The sequence below is a fragment of the Penicillium solitum genome (genome assembly GCF_028829755.1).
Source record: "Penicillium solitum strain IBT 25940 chromosome Unknown utg000003l_segment0_segment0, whole genome shotgun sequence".
Lineage (NCBI taxonomy): Eukaryota > Fungi > Ascomycota > Eurotiomycetes > Eurotiales > Aspergillaceae > Penicillium > Penicillium solitum.
The window spans coordinates 2,693,137-2,717,304 of record NW_027072123.1 but is presented as its reverse complement, the minus strand read 5'-3'; the positions used below and the strand labels follow the sequence as shown (position 1 = coordinate 2,717,304).

Below are 24,168 nucleotides of genomic sequence, written 5' to 3'. Positions count from 1 at the left end.
CACCCCAGGAAAAGTCTATAGTTGCTAGATGAGAAAGTCCTTTGCTATAAACGAAATAATATACATTGCTCTATTCTAAAAACAATTGCTGCTATCTAAAATTGTTACTTAAACATCTATTATCCATGCTGGAATTCTCTCAAACATTCCTTGTTGCCAAGGTCTCCGTCTTCGCTGGCCACTTCACCCTCCTCTCCGTGCGAACATAGAGGTTATTAGGCCGAATCAACTGGAACATGGGATCATACTCGATAGGCTCATTGCCCTCCCGAATGAACTTATACCGGAAGATGAGTTTCGGGAGGAAAACCTTGATTTCCTGCAAGGCAAAGTTGAACCCAATGCACATGCGCGGGCCCATGGCGAATGGGATATACGCAGCCTTATGTCTGCCTTTGACCGCATCGGTGTCCCAGCGGTCAGGGTTAAACTGATTGGGATTATCCCACAGATCGGGGTTGTTGTGGATGTGGTGTAGCGCCGGAAGAATAACCGAGTCTTTAGGGATCTTATACCCTCCCGGAAGCACGAGGTCAACCTTGGCGGTTCGTCCCGGTTGGAAACTTGGGTTGTGGCGACGCTGGGTCTCCTTGATATACTTATCGAGGAAATCGAGTCGTTCGGTGACATCCGCCGTCATCACAGTGTTCTCGTCGATGTCATTGTCGATGAGTTCTTGGAGTAGCCTCTCTTGCATACCTGGATAGGTGACAAGACCGTAGATGAGCCAGGACAGAAGGGAACTGGTGGTTGTAAATCCGGCTCCGGTTGCGACGACGAGAGCCCAAATCAAGCTTGACTCGGGTAGTTTCTCGCCTTTGTTGTCGGTTGCGCGGATGGCGTAATCTGAACCGTTTCATTAGCGTCCATAGATATAAGAAGCGGACTGGGTGGTGTATGGTAGGCACTTACCGATCATGTTAGACGCCTTCAGCGCTGCATCTTGCAGTGGTAGGTCTTCAATACCACCACGTGCAGCTTGTTGAATTGTTTCCCCCACAATATGTTCAACTCTGGCTTTGATGCCTCTGAGCCGCTTGGGATCACCGAATGGTAGTTTACCATACCAATCTCCCTTGGATGAAACTTTCTTATTGAGAGAAAGAACTCCAGCAATCAAATTCACCATCTCATGCATCTGTGCGTCCCGGTTCGAGAAATGTTGGAAATCCAAGCCAAGCGTGAGCTTGCCAACTGCTTGAGATCCGAGCTTCAGCATATACTGGTAAACATTCCAGGCTTCACCCTGCTCATCAAATTCGTCAAAGACCTTGAACGAATCCTCAACTGTCTTCTGCATTGTCGGCGCATAATGACGAACAGCCTTAGGGCCGAGAGCTGGCGGCAAAAACTTGTGCGCAACCTTCCACTCAGGAGTATCGGTGTCTCCTAGGAAAACACCAGCCTCAGGCTGCTTCAGGGGATAGAGTGGATGGGCCTCGTTGATCTTTTTTGTGAAAAAGTCGGACTCTGCAAAGACGATCGCGGAGATAGCTGGGTCATTTGTTTGATAGGTTGTGCGGCCTAGACTGGTTGTCTTAATGACCGGTCCGTATTGTTCGAAGAGACGCTGGTGGTTGCCAAGGTGGTCTGGGTAGACTTCGAAGAAATTTCCGACGTAGGGGAGACCCTTCGGACCTGGGGGATCACGGACTGCGTTCCCATCGATGGTGATAGCGATAGGAGTGTCGGCTGCAGTGATTTCGGCGATCTCGTTCAGGTGGAGGTCTTGAGCTTGGAAATCGATACCTATAACACACAAAGTCAATCATTAATATGTCGGATTAGGAGAGTAAGCCACTTCAAACATACCACTTGACTCGACGATTGCGAAGTGAGCTGCAATCAAGTCCTTAAGTCCACCCAAATCACTTTTAGGGTCGACATCGATGATCCTGGCGGAGGAGACTGGCTCCCCAAGGAGATAAAATTGCTTTGCAGGCATTTTAATTGAGTGTTTGTGATTCTAGCCAGTTCAATCCAGGAACCCAAACTTATATATCGACTACACAATGGTCATCAACAAAAATCCCAGCCGTTTCATAGTTCGGGATTCCGTTTTCCTCGGGTTGTGGGTCAACATGCACTTTTCCGATTGGCTTAGACATACCTCGGATGGACATCCATGGGCGTTCCTCATACCTCGGAAGGGCCATGTTTCTTCGGTGATCTTCAAGATAGCAGGCTTTTCAACAGATGAGACATCATTCATCTTCGGAAATTATGTACAATATACGTATCTAGGTAGATCTCCACTGTGGATCTCAGCAGAATTTTCGGATTCAGGAGGATTTGAACATATCCCCTCCCATTGGCGTATTCATTAACCCAGGTAGTTGGCCGCATATGCGGCATGGATCCTTCACGACATAGGACTTTAATCATCTGATTTAGTTATTTGGTTCGAGATGACGTAAAATACGTTATATTTAAATAACACTCTGATGTCATCTTGGATGTTCTTTTTATAGATCTTTTTAAATGTATTTTTTTGGATTGTGTCTTGTCGGGATCGAACAGTGAATAATGGAACAAGTAGAGATCAGGCTTACTGCCTCAGAATATAAAGCAGTAAAAAGCATAACCCGTATAAGGGACAATTTTGGTATAACAAGTGGCAAAAGATATGAAGCATGAATATATAACTAGATGAAGAACTTGGGAGCTTTATATATATTGAAATGAAGGTTTTCTGAAATATATGAAAATAGAAACGCATTGAATTAACAAACAGCTCTAATATACAACACAATCTATGGACAGAGAACAAGGAGAGTGTATATAATCGGAAACACCCTAGAAGCAGAAGATCTGGTCACTCATCTTTCCGACAGCGCCAGGAGCTTCAAAGCCTGCAGCCACTAAGGCCTTCTTCGAAGCATTCACCATGCCCGGTGGTCCACAGAGCATGATCTTTGTATCAGATGCTGGCCCAGGCAATCTTGCAGCCATGACATCTGGTGTAACATATCCCTTGCCATAAGCCCAATTGTCAGAAGGGTGATCAAGCATATACCAGAGCTTAAAGTTCTTGGGATATCCTCGTGCAAAAGCCTCTAATTCGCGACGGAGAAGAATATCTTCTTCGCCTCGGTTGGCGTAGATGAGGCTGATTTCGGTCATATCCCGATCATCCTCGCAAATCGCCCGGATAAGTTGGTACATCGGGGTGATTCCGGTTCCACCGGCGATCATACCGATTTTCTTGCAAAGGCCGCTGTGGTATTTCATCCCGCCTTTCGGGCCTCGGAATTCCACTTTGTCGCCAACTTCCAAAGACTCGAGGTATTGCCCGGTGAGAATACCATCTGGGTAGCATTTGATGACTAGCTCCAGTTTTCCAAGATCCAGGTTATTGGATGTCGGGGTATAGGACCTCGAGACAGAGGCACCGTTGACCATAGCTTTGATAGCAACATGCTGTCCGATCGGGAGTCCAATCACGCCCTTTGGATTAGGCAGTTGGAAGACGAAGCGGTACACATTGGGCGATAATTGAACCTTCTCAACAAGGGGAAGCTTTTTGTAGTTCTTGGGCTCGAGGAAGCCCTTCACGAGATGTGGGTCCTGCTTTTTCAATGTCGAGGCTTTCTTGTACGGACGGTACTTTGTGAAACCCGACTCGATGTCGGTGAACTTTGAGAGTTTGACTCCTATGGCTCCGCCAATCGACGCGCATGCCAGAGTGGCAGCAGTGATTCCGCTCAAAAATCCACCCCGCAGAAGGCTTGCGAATGGAATGCGAGCCTCGGTGATTTGTAGGGAGGCCGGGGAGTGTTTTGCGAAGAAGTCGGTCAGGGCCCGCTGATTCTTGGAAGAGACGTAAACCAGCGCAGAAGCAGCAAGCGTGGCAGTAATTGTAGTCGCAGCTTTGAGGGTCATTGATGACCTCTTGGGTGTTTCTGTACCGGAAGAGGTTTGCTTGATTACACGAACGACCTTGGGTTGAACAAATTCATGTGCATCCTTGACAGTACCGATTAAGTATGTCTCCAAAATCTCGCTTGCATCCTCTGAGTGACCGACATCCTCATATGCAGCTGTTGCATCTGTGCCGGCGACGTCTAGCAACACATCCGCACCACCGGGATGGTCTCGCACATAGTCCGTGATGTCGTATACTGGGCATGTCAGAAGATTGAACAAGATAGTTCGGAAAGGGAAAGATTACCTTTTCCATGAATGATGACAAAAAGATCGTTTTTCGTCTTGTGAGCTGCCACTTCGCTCGCATCGAATTCTTTCAAAGATGCCATTGTGTATGGGATATGCAATATCAATGACGGTGTGGTTTTTTTTTAGCGCGACACTGAACTCGAGACAAATGCTTTATAGTTTTAAAGACTAAATGCGCTATTTATTTTTTCTATCCTATAAACATTTTCTGATTAACATTCAACTCCAAACAGGGGAATTTACTTTCCGAGGTACACTACCTCGGCATCGAGCTCCATAGTATCCATAGTGTAATGGGCCCAAAGAAAACCTCGGGAGATCGTCTGGTCCAGATCAAGCATTTGCCCCTTGGTGCCCTAATGGCGCCTCCAAACTGTAGTCCCACATTGCTCAAATTATTGAATTTGCCACGGATCCCAAATAATGGGCCCTTGATGAAGAACTCCATTATTCGTCTCATTTCCACGGTCTCGGACGGAGTTCCCGAGGAATGAACCAGATTAGAGGGTCCTCGGTATTGTCTTTGTTGACGGGGCTGACGAACTGCCTTGATCTTTCTTCTGAGTTGAGTTGTGGATAGTGGACTTCCGAGGGTTGTACGGAATAGCAATGACAATGGCAGGCAATGGGACAAGGGGACATAAATGGAACTCCCCGCCACTGTGATTGAACCAATACACCACCAACTAGACTACTTTACACTTAATTACAAACTACTTGCTTTACAACATGTCATCGCACTGGGGACCTCCGCGAAACTACCGCAGCCGCCCTGTTGCCATTCTTGGTGCAGGTGTACTCGGCCGCCGAGTAGGTCTGTATCCCGCCCAGCGTGTTATTTAAAAGATCGAAGTGCTGACAAAACTCCGGTATTAGGATGTATCTGGGCTTCAGCCGGCTTCGACGTTAAAATTCGAGACCCCAGTCCGCAACAGCGAGCAGACGGAATTGCATACATTGAAGAAAATGTTCAATCATACTCGGCCAAGACCAACCAAGTCCCCGGGTCGTTCGAAGCTGTCGAAGATATGAAACAAGCCGTTGAAAATGCCTGGCTTGTCATTGAAGCTGTTCCCGAGAAGCTCGACCTCAAGATCGCCACTTTTGCTGAACTGGAGGCCCTCACCCCGGAGGACTGCATCCTAGCTTCCAATTCATCCTCATACAAGTCTTCCGAGATGATCAGTCAGATCTCGGATTCCGCTAAGACCCGCGTTCTGAATATGCACTATTATATGCCGCCGGCGTGTATGATCGTGGAGCTTATGACTAATGGATACACTTCCCCGGAGATATTCCCTTTTATGGTTGAGCGCTGCAAGGAAGCTGCCACAAACCCGTATGTCGCAAGGAAGGAGTCCACTGGGTTCATCTTCAATCGGTTGTGGGCTGCTGTGAAGCGGGAGGTTTTGACTATCCTGGCTGAGGGTGTTTCGGTTCCCGAAGAGATTGATTCGATGTGGCTTGAACTGTTTGTCAAAGGAGGAACTCTTCCCTGCCGGACAATGGATAGTAAGATCCTCACTCGTCTTCCCCGATTCTGTGAGAATTATTTCGCTGACATAACATTACTTAGATGTTGGCCTAGACACCGTTGCCTTCATTGAAGGTCATTACGTGGAGGAACGTGGACTCTCTCCCGAGAAGACCGTCAACTTTTTGAAGAGCAACTACCTGGACCATGGAATGCTGGGAACAAAGTGCTCAAAGGGTGGCCTATATCCTGCTAGCGACCCAACTCCTGTTAAGCTCGCTTCGAAGAAGCCCGAAATTTTGGTGTTGGACCTCGGACTGTCAGCCGCCACACCCAGCATGACATCAGGAGAGATCCTCCGAGTTTCTGCAGACGGTAAGGTACAGAAATCGATTCTTAAAGACCAATCATTGCCGGATGGACTCGCTGTGGATTCAGCCTCTGGCCGCATGTTCTGGACTTGCATGGGCGTTCCAGGAAAGTCCGACGGGGCCGTTTACTCCGCCAACGTGGATGGAACCGACATCAAAACAGTTGTTTCCTCAGGAAATCTGAATACACCAAAGCAACTGGCTATTGATTCCGTGGCACAAACCGTGTACTTTTGTGACCGCGAAGGATGCCGAGTCTACCGTTGTGGCTTCGACGGCTCCGATCTGGAGGTTTTGATTGACAATACTGGGCGTGATTCGACCCCAGCGGAACGTGTCTCCGACTGGTGCGTGGGAGTCGCTGTGAGCCCAAATCAAGGTAAATTCTACTGGACCCAGAAAGGACCCTCGAAGGGTGGTGAAGGCCGGATCTTGTGCGCCAATATCACAACGCCTGAGGGTCAGTCAGCAGATGCTCGAGGTGATATCCAGTGCGTTCTGGCTGATCTTCCTGAGCCAATTGATCTTGAGGTGGAAGAAGCTTCTCGCACACTTTACTGGACGGATCGGGGTGAAATCCCGTGGGGCAACTCGCTGAACAGAGTTAGATTGAGTGAAGATGGTCTTCCTCTATCAACCAATTCCCCGAGGGGATACGAGATCCTCACCAGGGGTCTAAATGAGGCAATTGGTCTGAAGTTGGATTCCATCAATTCTCATGTCTATCTCACCGATCTGGGTGGTTCTATCTACCGGTGCGACCTGGACGGCAACCACAAGGAGAAGGTTCTCTTCGAGGACCACCGGGCCTTTACTGGAATTACTCTCCTGTAGCCCTGAAATACTATAGAGGCTTTTGTATTTAGATTGAATGTATATTGTTTGAAGATAATTGTAAAAAAATATATGTTTTACACAGGGCTAAAGATTGTGATGCCTCAGGCCAGGAAGATCCCTCAGGCATCCTGTGTGGCAAGTCCCCGTTGATAGATCTCTCTCATCTTTGTATCTTCCTTTCTTCTCCGTGGTTCTATCAATTCCATGGTGAATATAGCATTTTTCTCCTCCCCCCTCCTTAAATTCTAGCCATATTCCTTAGAAGAATATTACCTCGGAACTGTCGGGAGGGAGTGCCGCGCCTCGGCTACCTCGGATGACTTCCAAGGTTATAGTTAATACTTGACGACACTCGGCGACCCGACCTTCTCGGCAGACCGAAACATTAATACTTGGCAGCCAGACTCATCATGTCTACACGCCGCTATCGATCGGCTGCTGCTTGTCAAAATTGCCGTCAGCGTAAAGTCCGCTGTAGTGTGACGGTGACCGGTATCCCGTGTATAGGGTGTACGCAAGATGCCAGAGAATGTACCGTTCCGCCGACAAAAACCCAAACGTGGGGCTTTCTTCCAGATTAATAGAAGCTTATCGCTAACAGATATAGCATACGTGAGAGACATACACGTCGAACTGCGTCCGTCATTAGCAGCCCGCCTCACGCAGATTCCAATGTATTGATACCACATTCTTCACTTCCACTCGATGCATTTCCGAATGCACCACCTTCGCATAATATAGACCGCTCTGAGCTGGCTGGTATGAGAAGTATCTCTAATCCCCCGGATTATTCTCGGCGTCAGGATGAAGAGCGGACTGGCGTTGAAATCGCAACCAAAGTCCTCGGGAAAAGCAAAAAGACTGGCCAAGCGCCATTCTACACTGGTCTGTAGTTTCCGTGCGAGTGTTGTTAACTGAAGCTGACCCCAAACTGCAGGTGATTCGCCTGGGTTTTGTGCTGTCTTTGATATATGCTCGCCTTCAGACCAACCTACACCAAGACATATCCTACTCACTTCCAAAATGTCCGTTTCGTTATCCCCCGAGGATAAAGCGTACCTGCATTACAAGGGCGTCTTCAATATGCCCCGAAAAGAAACCTGCGATGAACTTCTGCGGGCATACTTTCATCATGTGCATCCCATTATGCCGGTGATTGACGCTACAACGCTTCCACACCTCTATCCCAGTGGAGATGGTCACCCATACAATCTGATATTACTATGGAGCATCTTCTTTGCTGCCGCAAATGTAAATCCCATCTCCTCTGAGTTGAGCTGCAATCTAGCTAACGCGCTTATAGTATCTTTCGACTGATACTTGCAAATCAGAGGGCTTTTCGTCCAGGAAAGAGATGAAGGAATCCATGTACTCTCGTGCAAAGGTGAGCAGGCTAGAAATTGATATATTCCAGAATCACACTTGGCTAACGGCCTGTTCTTAGTGCCTGCATCATAATGGGGGTGAGACAGACCAGGCAGTTCTCCTTCAATCAGCACTTCTCTTGGGATTTTACCACTCTGAAGCTGATACCTACACCCAACCGTGGTTTTGGCTTGGTGTTGCCATTAGCCTTTGCCAAACAATGGGTCTGCATCGTTTCTCTGCTGGGGCCTGCGCAAATTCACCTATCACTGAAGCACAAAAGCGTCTTTGGCGCCGCCTTTGGTGGACCTGTTTCTTTCGAGACCGTTGGCTAAGTCTTACAATGGGCCGTCCACTGAGAATCAACATGAATGACTGTAATACCGTACCGCCATCTCCAGATGATATGTTGAGTGATTTTGTCGGATTACCCGAAGCCATATCGGCAGCATATGTCCCGAGCGACCTACCGCAGCTAGCAGAATATTGGGTGACAATGATTCAACTCACTCAGCTTTTGGGAGACACTCTCACCTTGTGCTACCAGCCATTCGGAACCAGTGGGTCTTTCCAGCAGGTTGAAGCCCTCGAGGAAAAGATTTTACACTTTCAACTTCCCGAAACCCAGGAGACGGGACAAAGTCCACTGGCAACATTTTACTTGTATCATTTGCAGCTTCATTATCAGTGAGTGCTGACGCTATATCCATCTATAACTGATCCTGACAGCCAAAAGAGCGTTCATAGTCACATTTTACCGTCCTTTCATCACAAAGGCCCCAGAAGGGCTGCCCGAATCCCGCCAGGACACATGGCAAACTCACGTCCGAAATCAGATCAATATGGCTGCCTTACGGACCAATGCCATCCTTGATAATCTGGCACATGAGAAGCTGTTGGGATTCTCGGCCCCTATGACGTGAGTGCGCAATTCTTCTGCAAATGATATCTTCTCTGACAATCACTCTAGGCCACCGCTATTAGTCCCAGCAATGCACATCCACCTCCTCAACTGCAAATCCCCCGATCCCGTTTCCCGACGTCTGGGTCTCAATAAAATTGAGGTGTGCATGATAGTCTTGGAGCAGATGCAACACACCCACCCTTGCTCTTCAGTCTTCCGAGGTATCTTTCTCGAAGCTATCCGTTACATTTTCCCAAACTATGTGGCCCAAACAGTTCTCCCTGAGATGGCATCTGAGTCTTCTCCACTGCAGGAAGTTTCGACCGATGATCCTATGGCAGGAATAACAATCGGCGAAGATGCCATTGATGCGCTGATGGATGAAGTGTCGATTTTCAATTTTTGGGAGTCCCTTAATAACATGCAAACTTAGGCTTCTATAAATATACATGGGCATATTTACACATCAAATTAAAAGATAATACATCCGCGAAACTAGGTGATACAAAATAAATCAGAATAAATCACGATGTACCCAAATTACATTACCGTCGTCTCGAAATCAATAGCCACTCCCTGGCATGATCACCAGTGAGGATTAAATGTCACCCAGGCTGGGTCAACACTCCACTCATCTGGATTTAACCGGGCAAGCTTCAAAACATCCTCGAAAGTCAACCCGTCAATATTCTTTAGCGTTGAATCTGCTCCCCTCAATTGCAAGGTCTTAATGGCGTCCATACACTGATTTCGAGCTGCTTTGTGCAAAGGAGTTTCACGCAAGCACAAATCCTGAGCGTTGATTGACGCACCCTTGTCTAGGAGATTGAGTATAGCATCAACCCAGATTTTGGTCGCACACATGTGGAGAACTGAGATATCCCCAGCCATCAAAGCGTCTGGATCAGCTCCATGTTCCAGAAGAATCTTTAATTTGCCTCCTCCATCAGTTCTTGTTGTGAAGTGAAGTGGAGAAGCCCCTAGAACCTTAGGATCGGTAACGGGAACGTCGAGTAGGGCTCCGTGGTCCAGCAATACATAGAGTAGCTTGAAACCTGCGTGATCATGTTGTAGACTTCTTTCCTTGTAAAATACCACTTCATGTACCTAACATGATGGCGTCTTGAAGGCGGCTGATTCGGGTCCCCGCTAGTACCTGCAATTCCGGATCCCTCTAATTTTTCCAGGATCTCGGTACAGGTCTTTCTACAGTCTTTCATGGGATACTGTAAGGTCTTCAGAGCTCGGTCCAGCTGGTCATCCTCTTTCACCACCTTGTCCACATTTGCCGATTTCAAAGCGGCACCAAGGTTTTCAACGAGTGTCTGAAAGCCTTCGATATCGCGTTGGAGAGCGCTGATTTCTGGAGGGGCATCCTTTATAGTTTGAATAAGCTAGTATATGGCCGAAGACGCCTTGAGAGTGCCATCCATAATTGCAATGACCGCAGATATTGTTCCCAGTGTTTCCGCCATTGTTAATGCTCGGCTTGGAAATTTGATTTGATTCGAAGTAGTCTCTATGATATCGGTCAGCCGAAAATAATGATGACCAGAAGAAATTTACACAACAAGAAGGACAAAAAGGGGAACCTTAGCACAGTAGCTCCGGGAGTTAATGCGTTGTGAAACTTAGCCTCACGAGGGGACCAGCGCTACCTTATCATGTGAGTACGCTAATGTACATAGGTTCATTCTAGTAGTAAAAACCAATCACTATTCTATGCAGTAGATGGTATATATCTAACTAGTACTAAGTATTAACTGGGTTTGAAATAGTTCCTACTAGCTTTTAGATTTGACCGCTAGTTCAAGCATGAACCTAGTCGCTTATAAGCTACATCCATCGAGATTATCACGTCATATAAGTTATTAGTTAGCAGTCACTACAAAGTAAGGCTAAGCGAATCAGTGAAGTGATCTTAGGACCAAATAAGCTCCACTTTGGATAGGCTAGGGTGTGGCACCGACATGGTTCCAAGGTTCAGCCCCGCTATGCAAAGATCAGCTGAAGATGGATTCTTAGTGAATCTGCCAATCATGGCAAGGTCTAAGTCGTTGCCGAAATATCTAAGCCTGTAAGATACATACTCATCTAACCAAGGGTGGAGGTGATTCTCAATGTCTTGGAAGCAATAAGAGTACAATCGTACATCGAAGATCTAAACAGGGAATAGTAAGAAGAGAATGGGCATGAAGACCTTACGATATCCAATAAAGGCGTGGTATGTACACCAATAAGCACAAAACCACCACAGAGGCCAGAGAACACCAGAGGGAGGAAGGAAGGAAGGAAGGAAGGAAGGAAGGAAAAAGAAACTCTAATGCAAAAGATGTTTCTCTACCGCAGGCAGCAGGCACGAAGAAACAAGTCCAGACCCCATACACTCCGTCAGATGATAAAACAATAACAGCTTTAACCAGATTCCGTTCCATTCAAATAAAGTCTTCGAATCCAAAGTTAGAAGTAATGACAACGGGAGTATCCCACATGTGAACGCTATTGAAACTCAGAAGACAAAACCACAGATTGATATTCCATTCATGCAACTCAGGCGAAAATGACAGCCAAGATACATTTGCTGCTGGAGCAAGACGTGGAGAGCAGAAAGACATAAGATTTATCACAGGAGAAGGGAAGTCCACAAGATGCATGAAAGAGGAGGGTAGGTGACTCTCGGGGTATTAAGGGGGGTGTTGACCAGTCATTTCAGAAAGAATCGGCGAAGGTAACCGATCATCGATTAGGCATGTGATTTGAACCGGACCCTGTGGAAATTCCTGACTGATGGGGGCGGTAATGTACCACATCAACAGGTTTAGACGGGAGGGATGGCGAGGTCTCCCGTTGGAGAGCGGCCGAAGGCTGAAATAAGCCTTGGCGGGTAGAAGGCGGAGAAAAGATGTGATTGTGGGATGGGGCGTCGGTAACAGGAGAACGGTGTTCGAGGGCATTGGTGAGATGCGGCTGTGATTTCCGCACATCCAAGGGAGATGAACTTAGTGACCGGAACCCAGATTTGCGGTGATCGGCATCATAATCTGGGTTGCGGAAGGGCCCTTGCGTTTGATGCCTTGGATCGTGCTCCATGCCGTAAGGTGTGTTGTTGGCTGATGAGTTGGCAGCAGAGGCATTCTCAGGAATGGTAGATGCAGATCCATTCGGTGCGTTGATATCTACCATCCGCTTTTGAGCGGCTGGCGTTGCATATGATGAGGGTTGCGGGTGCTCAAATGTACGGCCTTGCTGTCGGGGTGGCTGCGAGTGCTGTTGCTGTTGCTGCTGCTGATGGATGGGATGTTGTGGGTTTGCCCAGGGTGTTTGTTCTAGGAATGCTTCTTCAGCAGCCGAACGGAAGGCGTTAGAAGACATGGTAGACATGGTAGTCCGTGGAGGTATTGTCGAGGAGTGCCGTGGTGCCGAAGCGCGAGATTCGATAGGAATCTATAACCTGCAGTCAGCAACTGACCAAATTTATGAATATGAATATGACTTACCCCCATCTTTTCAAGATCATCATCCAGTTCGGCGGGCCGTGCACCCAACAAGGACGGGGCAGCCGGGAAGCCAACATACTTGGCAACACCGGCCATAATTGAAACCTCCTGGTTGTATGCGGTCTGATGTGCGATTTGCTGCGAGCGACGGGTGGGGAATGCAATGATGTGGTGCGGGCTCAGCTCGTCTGTCTTGAAGCGATCATGCTGAATGGCATAGAACTGCTTGCTGACTGCACTTGAATGCCGCTCGCGCGCATCCCGAATCCGCTGGTAGTATGTGCTATGGGCCTGTGTTCGCTCGGCCAGACCCTTGTGCATGAGTGACTTCATGCGGTATCGATACAAGTTTTGTTCGTATTTGATCTTGGCGTCCCGGTAACGTTGCACACACTCGATCTGCCGCAAGTACTCAGGATGCGTTGGGTTCGGACCAGTAAGCATCTCCAACTCGCGGTTGAGTTTGGATATACGTTCGTCATAAATCCTATTGCTGTGAGCAGCGGAGCATGTCAGAGATGAAGCGATTTCTTACTTGTCACGTAACGTTGCAAATTCTTTCTCCAGTGTCGCTAGTGAATCCATAGCAGACATCTTTTTCACAGCTGTACAGGACGTCAGTGTCTCTGGCGCCCAAAGGGTCCATGAACGGGAAGACTTACACTCTTCGGCTCGAAGAACCGCCTCCGCGCCATCGGGCTCATCTCCTCGTTCCGTAGGCTCCTCGTCTTCTCCAAGAATCCCATCAGCAACATACTCCATTGTGGCCTCGACCCCAGCTTCTGTCTCCTCATCGGCGTCTTGGGTTCTTCTTCCTTTCCGCTTACCCTTTTTGCCCTTTTTGCCTTTGGAAGGCGGGGCTGGTAGGTCCGACTCAGGAACTTCATCAACCAGTATGCCATCGTCATTGATATCCATGGAATTGCCAAGCGGCTCAGGCGACAGAGGGGTATCATCGTCGATCGGGTCACTCAAATCACTCTTAATGGAGTTCCGGCGTTTCTTCATTGGCTCTTCGTCGCCTAACTCAGCGACAGTTTCGTGTTTTCGTTTCTTGTTGAGACTATCAGGGAGGTCGGAATCACCTAGGTCGCCCAGGTCTGGAATATCCTCGGTCAAGCCGTTGTTTTTTGAAGACCTTCGCGGTTTGCTAGGAGAATCGTCCGCCACAAGTGCTTCATCGTCGACATCATCGAGTGTTGTAGATTGATGAAGCTTGCTAGGACTTGGTCCGGCACTAGCGGCACTCAACACGATGTCATGTTTCCGGATGTTGTGTGGAGAATCCTCGATGCGCTCGGTTTCGGCCTCCGAATCATTCTCCATTGGCTTGTCTGATTTGATGGGATCTTCGAAGTCGGACGGCTCGTTGTCCGAGACGTCGTCGATCTCACTCAAACTACTTGATCGTCCATCATCGTCCATGAGCGGGTCATCAAGAAAAGGGTTCCGCTCGCCATTGGGGAATGTGGACTCTGCCCCCGTTGTGGGACCAACGGAGGCCTGTTCTCTGCTCTCGGCTACCTCCATGGGACAATTACGCAGCTAAAACAGCTGGCGCAACACAATGCGAGTGAAGACAAGAAGGGTTGGGTGAGGGTATAGGGTTGTTGATTGCTTGCGGCAAGGTTGAGATTCGCCGCAGGCGTGTGGAGAGGGAGGGGAGGAGGAGGGTCACCGATCCGCCAGATGGTGTTTCGATCGAGAATCTGGAGAAACCACGGATCGAATTAGCTCAATTGCCATGTCAACTCGGCAAAACCAATGGGGGACGGAGTTGGTGGGCAAAAAGTGGTTGGTGGGTGCAAGAGATAGGTCAGCGCCTCCAGAAGGCGGTGGTGCGGAGATTGATCATCGAACACCCCCAGAGTCGGTAACAATCGCTCAGCGTAGGGACTGGAGGCCGCGCAAAGCAAGTGTACCGGTCACAGTAGTTCTAGAAGGCACAGAAACACTTCCTTCTCGCGAAAAATGACCAGATGAAACTCTGGGGTTGATGTAGAACCTTAAGCGACGTACCGTTTCAACAATGCGCCGGGAGCGACGCCGGTTATGAGCACAGCTGCTCGCGACCGAGCACGATTCCCAAAACCACCGCGTTCCTGGAACACAAGTTATGGCCCAAGTTCAAGCCCACGCGTATCACCACTATTGTAACCCGTAAAAGCTTTCGGTCCGACGAATCCTGCGCAGACCGACACTGGAGGACGAGGGGAGGATGGCTAGGAAGCGGACAAGACGAGGGTACCGAGTCGCAGGGGGGTTGACGGCATGAAGAAGTGGCCAGGGATCGTAATCAAGACCAAACCAAAGATCAAGGATGGGAAATCACAGCCGAAAGAGGGGGTTTCAGCAGACAAAAGCAGCAGATCGCTCTGATGGGGTGCAGCAACAGAAGCGAGTGACCGCTGATTCTGCCGCGTTGCGTTCCGGCGAGGGCAAGTCTCACCGCCCGAAGAAAAAAGCAAATCACGTGAGACTGTATCTGACGTAGTTGGAATGAGATGGGCCATCTTGTATAAGGATATGTTGATATTGCACTTTTACGCCAAGGGAATGTGAAAGGAATACGGAACAAAGGACATGTCCACCGATCTCACAATGTTAGACGTTGTATGAATGCATCATACACCACCCAATCCTAAACAAGAACCTCCCAGCCTGGAATACATAGAGATAGAGCAGTACTTATAGACAAGAAGAGTAAATAATACAGAAAGCCTGCATAGGTGATATTCATGCATATCTATTATATACAATGTGCGATGTACCTTACATAGTAACTAGGAACATCTACTCTCAAATTGTACTATCAGTCATGTGATAAGCAGCTTTCAATGCCAAGACCCGATAAGCAGAAACTAGAGGAGAAAAAAAAAGTCGGAGCTATCATCGGCGCAAGTGTCAATCGCAACAAAGCCAAGTCTTGGTCACTCACTTTTAGACTATAATACAGGCCAAACACATCAAAATGGGCAAAAAATCAAAGTCTTCGTCCAAGACGGAGGAGAAGACCAGCAAGTCCGCTGGCACTCTTCCCTTCGGTGGTGCATCTCTGGACCCGACATTGTCCTCGCTTTTTGCGCAAAGTGTATGTTTGTTTTATGTGCAATTAATGAATTTTGAACTGACATTCTATAGGCTGGTCCTGTGCAAGCCCCCGTGATCAAATATGCTGAGCCCACCCAACGGGCGAAAAAGGACGAAGATGATGCCGCTGAAGAGGAGGAATCATCTGCATCAGGCGATGAAGTAATGGAGGACGCTGCCGAAGAAAGTGATTCTGAGGCTGCAAAGGAAGAAGAACAACCTATCGACACACAGAACCGGAAACGCAAGCGTGGCAGTGCCGGCGAGGAAGTCGAGGAGACATATATGCGTCGCATTGCAAAGGAGGAGAAGAAGGACGAGGAAAAGAGGAAGTCCGAGCAAGCTAAGCGCCAAAAGCAGACCGAAAAAGAAGGTAGCGAAGATGACGAAGAAGATGAAGGCGAGGACTCCGATAAAGCATCGGCATCAGAAGACAGCGATGAGGAGGACACCGCTCCTGCGCCTGTGCACGAGAGCTTGACTGGCTCCGCTAAGACCGACGAAGTTGAGAAATCCAACCGCACTGTCTTCCTAGGCAACGTCTCTACCGAGGCTATTAGGTCTAAGACCGCCAAGAAGACACTTCTCAGGCACCTGGCCTCTTTCTGCTCGACGCTTCCTGAATCCACTGGCCCGCACAAGATTGAGTCGATTCGTTTCCGCTCTGTTGCATTCGCCAGCGGTGGTGGTATTCCCAAGCGTGCTTCCTTCGCGAAGCGCGAGATTCTCGATGAGACCACCCCCAGCACCAACGCATACGCTGTCTACACCACCCTCCTTGCCGCCCGCAAGGCACCCGCCGCCTTGAACGGCACCATTGTTTTGGACCGTCACTTGCGAGTTGATAGCCTTGCTCACCCGGCAGAAATTGACCACAAGCGCTGCGTCTTTGTCGGCAACCTGTCTTTCATTGATAGCGAGACCCCCGAAGAGGACGAGAAGACCGGCAAGAAGAAGAAGGTTCGCGCTCCTGCGGATATTGAGGAGGGTCTCTGGCGGATTTTCAACGCCCACACTGGAGGCAAGGACAAGAAGGCCATCAAGAAGAACGTCGAGTTCGTGCGCGTGATCCGTGACAGCACCACTCGTGTTGGCAAAGGATTTGCCTATGTCCAGTTCTACGACGGAAATGGTGTTGAGGAGTCTCTTCCGCTCAATGGAAAGAACTTCCCGCCCATGCTCCCCCGCAAGCTGCGTGTCACTCGGGCCCGCAAGGTCGCTAAGAAGCGTGAACCCTCTGGTCCTGAGACTAAGAAGACTCGTGTCGACGAGGCCCAGAAGACGATGCAAGGACGTGCCAACAGACTCCTAGGCCGAGCAGGTGCGGCTAAGGTGAAGGCCGATGCCAACAGTACCATTGCCGGCAACTCTTTCGTGTTTGAGGGTCACCGCGCCACCGAGGGATCATCCTCCATCAAGATGAAGCAAAAGAGCCGTGGCTCGAAGGCCAAGCGAGAAAGTAGAAGCAGCAAGCGGGCTGCCGCATACAAAGCTGCGGGTGGCAGACGGGGCTGAAAATAAAGAAGCCATATTGTATCTCTTATGGGCGTTAGGAAGGGCATTTGAATATATTGTATGAAGAACACAAAATTCGAGACCAGACATGCATATCTTGAGCATCTACACGTAGTAATTTCCAGCCCTGGAGATGTATGTACCGCGTATACCGGGTATTCCAGTAACGTAGTATAACTTGAGACATTGACGTCATTGTCAACAATCGACGTAAGACGGTACCTAGACGATCGACTGATCAATCACATGTACATGTTCTCTTCCCACCATCCATTATTTGCTCTCTTTAAATGTCACTCTACTTTGAAATTCTTTCAACGACCTTGGAAAGTCAATAGCTCCAACGGTCCAAAATCAACCACTTTCAGACCTCGTCCATACGATACGCGGGGGTGAGGTATACGAACGATTCGATAAGAACAAAAGCCAAAGCAGTAACCCCCGAGGCCGGGAAGTGCAGAGCAAAAAGAAAGTTCGTCCGGATCGTATTTGTATGTGTGGTGGCGCCATTGCCTAAGCCGAATCATCAACACAAAGTCCAACGGTGACGTCTATACGTGTCCAGGTGTCACCAACCCTTTTCTCAAGTCAGCACCTAAAAAATCTCGTTACTACCATCATGTTGCCTTTCGGAGCTCGCCCGGGCAACCTGCGCCGGTCCCATGGCCGACCCTCTGCAAATACGAACGGCACAGATTCCGATGGGTCGGATGAGTGTATTCCAGATCCAGATCCTGAAGTGTTCAATCCCACCTTAGTGGACGTACTCAATGTCCGGCATTTATTGCAGTGGAAGCTCCCACGCGGTCTTCCCGAGGAACTCATCGATATGATCGTCGATGCTGCGGAATATTGGCCTTCGATAGAGCAAAAAATGGAAACTCAGCGGACCATTCAGAAGGACTGTGATCAAGTTTTGCTAAAGACAGTTCCTCTCTGCTATGATCGGAATGTATATCTATCCGTTCTCAAGTTAGTTGATGAGCCCGTGCTGATAATCCCGTCTCTGTTAGAGCTTAGGGCAAGGACCGAGTCCTACTCCCCTACCCCATCGCGGGGCACACCCTTGTCGCAAGATAGTCTTCAATATCTCATCTCACGACCAAGGCGGCGGGCGACGCCGCGACAACATGTATGAGTTTTCATGGACTTGGTTTGACGTAGAAGTTATTCACGGCGCCCATACAAGGAACATGTATGTCAATGGAACCGAGCAAGAGATTCTCGACAATGAACGTGGACAAGTCCGAAAACACTATACCGAGGCGGATGCGCTGCTGTTGCCCCGTGACAACAAATTGCAAGTCAATGGAGCCCACGTGAGCGATATGCAGCACAATAAAATTGTTTGGGACTATCGAGACGATATCCAGGCAGACTCTCCCGAGGCGTTTGAGATTGAGAAGAATCTGGGTCGTGGGCGGCTTACTCTTGATGGACGTGGAGTGCGTGAGTTGGAGGTTGGCGATTCGATTGCTGTTTGGGCCCGAGCAAGATTTCCTGGCTGGTCAAATACCGTTTATCGAGCGAGTGTGAGGATATACTGGGTTGTATGAGGGAACATCAGTTGGACCAAGAACAACTACAGACCTGTAGATATGGACCTTGTCTGGTATTGGGATTTCGACTTATACAAGTACTAAATGACCTGCCAGAAGAACACCTTATACCCCCATCTTATCTTTTCAGATATATACTCCGATTGTACATTGTATATCGATCTCTGTACATATGTATATACTTGCTAAGCGCTGATTGGCTTTGAAGCCCAAAATCAATCACGCCATTCTGCCAAGACTGCCTGATCGACGCCAAAACAACACAATATAAAGCCAACGGCCTCCTCGAACTGCTTTACTGGTATTTTTCTTCTTCTTTCGCTGATACCAGTCATTATGCAGCCTAACCGTGGACTTGCAATATTTCCACCTATGCCATGAAAATGGTGTTTATCCCATGAGTACCTCCTCACATACTAACATGAATCGTGCCGACGGGAAGCGCACAGTGGGGCTCAGTCGCCGATTGAAAGTCCCCGAATGAGTCACCGAATGAGTCGCCGTCTAAAACTTCCCACCGCCAAAATGTGAAGCCAATTTTAGCTTGAAGATCCCCACATGCGGGACAAGATCCATTGGCCGATACATGTCAATAGAACGCCGACCCATCTCGTCCGAGAGCTACACATGTGTCATGGGATATTGGAAGGAAACCTTTGTTTGGAAAATAATGAAGGTTCCCGCTCTATAGCGATATCCTGACTGGACGCTGGTTGCGTTATCTGCATGAAGGTACTCGCGATCCAAACACGACGTACGCATTCCATCGCCGATGATGTCGTTCCTTGGGTCTTGGCCCCCTTTTTAAACCCCGTCACAAACCCCGTCGCGATATCTATTGTGATTCTATTTATTTAGTTACTGAAATAAACGCCGGTTTACAAGTCTTTCTCATTCTACATTTTTCAATCGTTCCTATCGTTGCTTTCCTATTCTTACTCCCATATTCCAATCACTACACCCCTCAACATGGCGACTCGGAAATGCGCAGCGGTCGTCGTAGGAGCCGGTCCAGCTGGAGTTGCTGTCATGGGAAACTTGTTGGAGCGCCAGCTGGGCGCAATCACATGGATTGATCCTTCTTTCGAGGCCGGCAGAGTCCACAGCAAGTATCGCGAAGTTCCCAGGTTTGTACCCCATCCCTCACAAGTAAACACAAGCCGCAAGATACTAACCAGATACCTCCAGCAACACCAAGGTTTCATTATTCCAAGCATTCGCAAAAGCCACACAACCTTTCCAGAAAGTGATCGATAACACAAAATCACCAAATGCATTCACCAAATTGGCCAAACTTGATCAAGAATCTACCTGCACCCTTGGTTTTGCAGCGGATATGATTCGTAGCCTGACAGATGGACTTATGAAGATGGAGGAGGTATATGCATGCCACGGCCTTGTCAAATCAGCCAACCTAAACGAAACGGTTAGTGATTTTATTAAACATCTACTTCTTTATCACACACGAAGACTAATTATGATATCATAATTCAGACCTCCAACTGGACCATTTGCATCAAACAGAATTCAAGCGAAGATCTTGAGACCGTCGAGACTACCCGCCTGATCCTCTGCACAGGCTCCTTCCCCACAGCAGCCCCCATTCCCGTCCCGGGACTGGCCATCCAGCGCTTGGACCTCGACGTAGTCCTCAAGCCCACCGAGCTAGCAAAGACAATCCCCTCAGACAGACCCATCTCCATCGCCATCGTCGGCGCATCCCACAGCGCCATTCTCGCCATCCTAAACCTCACCAAGCTCGCCCAAACCTCCCACCCTCTGCTGCGCATTAGGTGGTTCACCCGCCACCCCCTCCGCTACGCAGAGTACAAGGACGGCTGGGTACTGCGCGATAACACCGGTCTCAAGGGCTTGGCTGCGGACTTTGCTCGCTCCGAGCTAGAGGATGAGAAGCTTGCTACTTCGCGCGCTGGCCAGGTGCTGACCAAGATTGACTGCGCCGGTGGCCAGGAGATTGAGTCTGCTCAGTACCATAAGTACTTGCCCGCATGTGACTATCTTGTCCAGGCGGTTGGGTATACCCGTGCCTCGCTCCCTGAGCTCTCGAAGAATGGTGTGCCTCTTCTTATGAGCTTCGATCATGATAGTGGCACTTTCCACGAGCTCGGTCGTTCGTCTGTTATCCCTGGACTGTTCGGTGCTGGCATTGCGTTCCCTGAGCGTGTCGTGGACCCGCATGGCAATGAGGAGTATGCGGTTGGGTTCTGGAAGTTCATGAAGTTCCTGAAGCGGGTTGTCCCGTCGTGGGTTGCATGATTGTTTCGTCTCTTGCTTTGCTTTTGTGGATTTTATGCTTTTCTTGTCGTCCTACAGGACACTGATCACGGTGTCCGTGCATTGTCTAGCGGGCTATGATTCTAACGTTTGATACCGATATTTGCGGAGTAACTGGCGTTGTTCTAGGCGGCTTCGGGGCCTTTTTATATAATTTTATAGCTGCTCTGCAGGCTACAATTCAGAAGAACATCGTTCTTTTTTCCTTCAAATTGATCGCATTCGCAATGTCGTAGTCATCCATCACTAGTCGGCAGACCATAATCCAAGCACTTCCATTAATATCAGCAACACTGGGGGTGCGCAAGCTTGAATCGGGCATTCGCTTATCCAGACTTCTAACATCCGAAGTATATTGACACAACGGATGGACAGATGGCCAAAAAGAGGCAACTTGTAGAGTTTTGGTCGTTGCATACCATAGAGGCCTAAGACATAAGCAAGCAACTTGTGCATCGAATTATTCGTCATCTGGGTAGTCTATCCAGTCCAAGGTTACCTCCAGTTAGTCTAAAGTAGACATGCAACATATAAGTCGTCAACGCCACGCACAATCCCATAACCCGGTCATATCACATCATGAAATACCATAGAAACATCAATTTTTCCTCCCCTCCACCTGCCAGCACAGTCGACGCATACTTTTATTCGCCACCAAGTTATAACATAACAACCGCAAAAACACCAGCGACAACAGCGCCAAGGCCACCATTCCTCACAGCCGCAGCACCGCTATCAGCAGTCTGCGTCGCAAATGCTTCATCAGTACCGGTAGCCGTAGCACGGTACTCACTCTGACTAGCAACAGCCTTGCGGTCATACCCAGTGGCAGTAACGGTGTAAGTACTGGAGGCCTGGGACCAAGTAAGAACAGTACCGCTAGGAGGCGCCGTAACCGTACCGCCGACTTCGTACAGGGTCGAGGTGCCGTTGTTGGGGAAATCGCCGGGCTTGTAGAACTTGTCCGCATCTGTGAAACCCAGGTCCTTGCACTTCGTATCCTTGAGCGTCGAGTCGCATGACGACCATGCCCAATTCGGCAGGGAGGTGTATAGATTTGGTAGATCGGAGGGGAAGAAGACTCCCCACATGTCCGCGCCGGCGAGGGTGGGTTCGGTGTGAGGGCAGACATCCCAGGATCTGTGGGTTGCGCGTTAGTTAGTGCATTAAAAAAAAAGGTCGTGGTTTGGCGTGCTTCACTTACGCGGAGATACTAGCGCTGGCTCCGCAGCAGGCACAGTCCGAAGCGCGGTTGGCAATGTTAAGACCATTGTTTAGGTTCGACAGGTCTGGGATTTTGCCGATGTCTCCAGTGATCTTGTCGGTGACATCGCGCATACATTTGATTTGCTGGTTACGCGATGAGAGCGTTGTTTGGGTGACCTTGCCTAAATCGCAGGAGCAGCGGTTCGGTGCGTTGTCTGGGGGTGGCCAGAAGGGGATTGGCTCTTTGGCGCTGGGGCAGATGGCGAAGTACTGCTGCACGAAGAGCTGGTATTTGCAGGAGTAGACCTGGGGAGGAAAGGATTGTTAGCATTGGTTTATGATACTCATTAATTGAATGTTCCTTGGAATAAACGGGTATATAAAAATCATACCTGGTTCCAGCATGACTCCGCCATGCAGTTGATATACTGTTGGTGGGAGTCGCAGCCACAGTCCACGACACAGTTACCATTGCCGTTGCAGCCTCGGATACAGGAGCTCCACTTGTCCGCGACATCCCTGTTGCACTTTGAGTACTCGGATGTGGAGGCGCAGTCTTTCTCGGTGATGTTTGTCTGGGCAGTGGCCAGGCCAGAGAGCGCCACGACGGTCGCAGCCGACGCAAGAAGGAATTTGGATAACATAGTGGATCCTGTTCTCGTTGGATAGGACTTGACCAAAAAATGATATATCCGAAATATGGTTCACTGCTCTGACTTGAGCTTTCAATGGCACTACTGAGCAAGCAAGAACCCCTCAATCCCTGGGGAGGATGCAACAGCATCTTTATAAGAAGCGAATTATGCAGCACAGCCCAGATTCGTTCAAAACAAAACCTCTTCATGGGATCTCGGATCCTCGGGCCCATCAATGGGCCCTGCTGCAAGTTAGGGGTTCAATCATTGTAAACCCAGCTGTCATGTCATCGTTCTCAGCAACCAACCAATGACGGATGGCATAGCGTACTAATGTGACACAAAAGAGTAAGCTGGGCCATTCACATTTCAAAGGAAAGTGGATGACGAAGACCCCAGCTTCTGCATGTCTTCTGCATCTATTGCATGTAGGCAATCACATTTTCTTTGGCGAAGGGCATTAGTGATTGATAGATCAGAGATCAGATCCAAAATCTGCCCTATGAATTGATCAGATGGGATGCCCTGCCTAAAGCTAGGAGCCTTGCTTCCTTTGCAGACACGAGGTGGAGCGGAGTGTTCCTGCGATCATAGATTTGTGAAGACCCTTGCTTCGAATTGAGCTTTGGATGACGATATCAGTGTACTATTATTAACCCTGGACCTGAGGGCTGTAGTTATTTTGCTTTGGGGGCTCCCATGTTGTTCATGCGGTGTGTCAAGTCAAGAGACATGCATTTTGATGTTCTTTTTATGCCAGGGTTGGGTTTTCATAGCGCGGGGGCCTAGCATACATAGCCTGAACCCTAGAAAGTAAAAAAGTACGGGGCAGACCCTCTAAATCGTGGAAACACATGATATGGTAGTCCAGATAGCAATGACACCGTCCACGGAGACCTGAAACGTCAAGTCGTTCAACAGATTGGGATTTCATCGTAAAGGGGACCTGGCACCTGGTGCATGTGTGTGGTCACGAGTCAGGCACAGGGCCAAGTCGGACAAGCCAAGACTTGGTCAAGATGATTTTGTATCATAATGGCCATGTCTAAGTATGGAGTTCTATGTAGCAATGGAGATACATGCATATGGCGTTCATGTCATGTAGTGAACCTTGCAAGTACTCCGTATACGAGCTCGCATTCCCATAATCGAGGTACACGCGGAGATCGATCCGGGACTTGAATTTGGGTAAGAATCGCAAAATTAGGGGGGTAAAATACAATATAATTCCATTCCAAAATCAA

The 24,168-nt window shown here is 48.9% G+C and overlaps 12 protein-coding genes across 12 annotated transcripts; 6 read left to right on the top strand and 6 right to left on the bottom strand.

Moving 5' to 3' along the window:
• Positions 1-139: 139 nt before the first annotated feature.
• N7455_004955 (cytochrome P450) lies at positions 140-1,945 on the bottom strand (the record flags this gene model as incomplete). Its single annotated transcript, XM_040961350.2, has 3 exons — positions 140-846; positions 913-1,749; positions 1,813-1,945. 3 exons carry the CDS (start codon positions 1,943-1,945, stop codon positions 140-142), a joined length of 1,677 nt encoding a protein of 558 aa, XP_040808186.2.
• An 851-nt stretch (positions 1,946-2,796) lies between these two features.
• N7455_004954 (uncharacterized protein) lies at positions 2,797-4,256 on the bottom strand (the record flags this gene model as incomplete). The annotated part of the gene is made up of 2 exons (XM_040961392.2): positions 2,797-4,121; positions 4,172-4,256. 2 exons carry the CDS (start codon positions 4,254-4,256, stop codon positions 2,797-2,799), a joined length of 1,410 nt encoding a protein of 469 aa, XP_040808158.2.
• A 649-nt stretch (positions 4,257-4,905) lies between these two features.
• N7455_004953 (uncharacterized protein) lies at positions 4,906-6,855 on the top strand (the record flags this gene model as incomplete). Its single annotated transcript, XM_040961381.2, has 3 exons — positions 4,906-4,990; positions 5,053-5,688; positions 5,753-6,855. 3 exons carry the CDS (start codon positions 4,906-4,908, stop codon positions 6,853-6,855), a joined length of 1,824 nt encoding a protein of 607 aa, XP_040808207.2.
• Positions 6,856-7,045: 190 nt separating this feature from the next.
• On the top strand, positions 7,046-9,560 carry N7455_004952 (Zn(II)2Cys6 transcription factor; the record flags this gene model as incomplete). Its single annotated transcript, XM_040961388.2, has 7 exons — positions 7,046-7,417; positions 7,466-7,743; positions 7,796-8,109; positions 8,162-8,242; positions 8,303-8,910; positions 8,960-9,142; positions 9,194-9,560. The coding sequence occupies exons 1-7, from the start codon at positions 7,269-7,271 to the stop codon at positions 9,558-9,560; spliced, it is 1,980 nt and encodes a 659-aa protein (XP_040808173.2). The 5' UTR covers positions 7,046-7,268.
• Positions 9,561-9,712: 152 nt separating this feature from the next.
• Positions 9,713-10,241, bottom strand: N7455_004951 (ankyrin repeat domain-containing protein; the record flags this gene model as incomplete). Its single annotated transcript, XM_065604922.1, has 2 exons — positions 9,713-10,182; positions 10,235-10,241. 2 exons carry the CDS (start codon positions 10,239-10,241, stop codon positions 9,713-9,715), a joined length of 477 nt encoding a protein of 158 aa, XP_065461822.1.
• Positions 10,242-11,863: 1,622 nt separating this feature from the next.
• On the bottom strand, positions 11,864-14,154 carry N7455_004950 (uncharacterized protein; the record flags this gene model as incomplete). Its single annotated transcript, XM_040961398.2, has 4 exons — positions 11,864-12,571; positions 12,625-13,111; positions 13,160-13,229; positions 13,287-14,154. The coding sequence occupies 4 exons, from the start codon at positions 14,152-14,154 to the stop codon at positions 11,864-11,866; spliced, it is 2,133 nt and encodes a 710-aa protein (XP_040808197.2).
• Positions 14,155-14,368: 214 nt separating this feature from the next.
• On the top strand, positions 14,369-14,599 carry N7455_004949 (uncharacterized protein; the record flags this gene model as incomplete). The annotated part of the gene is made up of 1 exon (XM_065604921.1): positions 14,369-14,599. The coding sequence occupies one exon, from the start codon at positions 14,369-14,371 to the stop codon at positions 14,597-14,599; it is 231 nt and encodes a 76-aa protein (XP_065461821.1).
• Positions 14,600-14,846: 247 nt separating this feature from the next.
• Positions 14,847-15,137, bottom strand: N7455_004948 (uncharacterized protein; the record flags this gene model as incomplete). Its single annotated transcript, XM_065604920.1, has 1 exon — positions 14,847-15,137. One exon carries the CDS (start codon positions 15,135-15,137, stop codon positions 14,847-14,849), a length of 291 nt encoding a protein of 96 aa, XP_065461820.1.
• A 458-nt stretch (positions 15,138-15,595) lies between these two features.
• Positions 15,596-17,229, top strand: nop12 (rRNA-processing protein NOP12; the record flags this gene model as incomplete). The annotated part of the gene is made up of 2 exons (XM_040961367.2): positions 15,596-15,715; positions 15,766-17,229. The coding sequence occupies 2 exons, from the start codon at positions 15,596-15,598 to the stop codon at positions 17,227-17,229; spliced, it is 1,584 nt and encodes a 527-aa protein (XP_040808184.2).
• Positions 17,230-17,794: 565 nt separating this feature from the next.
• On the top strand, positions 17,795-18,785 carry N7455_004946 (uncharacterized protein; the record flags this gene model as incomplete). The annotated part of the gene is made up of 2 exons (XM_040961394.2): positions 17,795-18,181; positions 18,243-18,785. Coding segments are annotated over 2 exons (930 nt in total), but the record flags the coding sequence as incomplete, so codon positions are not given.
• Positions 18,786-19,757: 972 nt separating this feature from the next.
• N7455_004945 (uncharacterized protein) lies at positions 19,758-21,065 on the top strand (the record flags this gene model as incomplete). The annotated part of the gene is made up of 3 exons (XM_040961372.2): positions 19,758-19,915; positions 19,977-20,214; positions 20,283-21,065. 3 exons carry the CDS (start codon positions 19,758-19,760, stop codon positions 21,063-21,065), a joined length of 1,179 nt encoding a protein of 392 aa, XP_040808170.2.
• A 677-nt stretch (positions 21,066-21,742) lies between these two features.
• N7455_004944 (uncharacterized protein) lies at positions 21,743-22,933 on the bottom strand (the record flags this gene model as incomplete). Its single annotated transcript, XM_040961395.2, has 3 exons — positions 21,743-22,223; positions 22,288-22,595; positions 22,682-22,933. The coding sequence occupies 3 exons, from the start codon at positions 22,931-22,933 to the stop codon at positions 21,743-21,745; spliced, it is 1,041 nt and encodes a 346-aa protein (XP_040808194.2).
• Between the last annotated feature and the right edge of the window lie 1,235 nt (positions 22,934-24,168).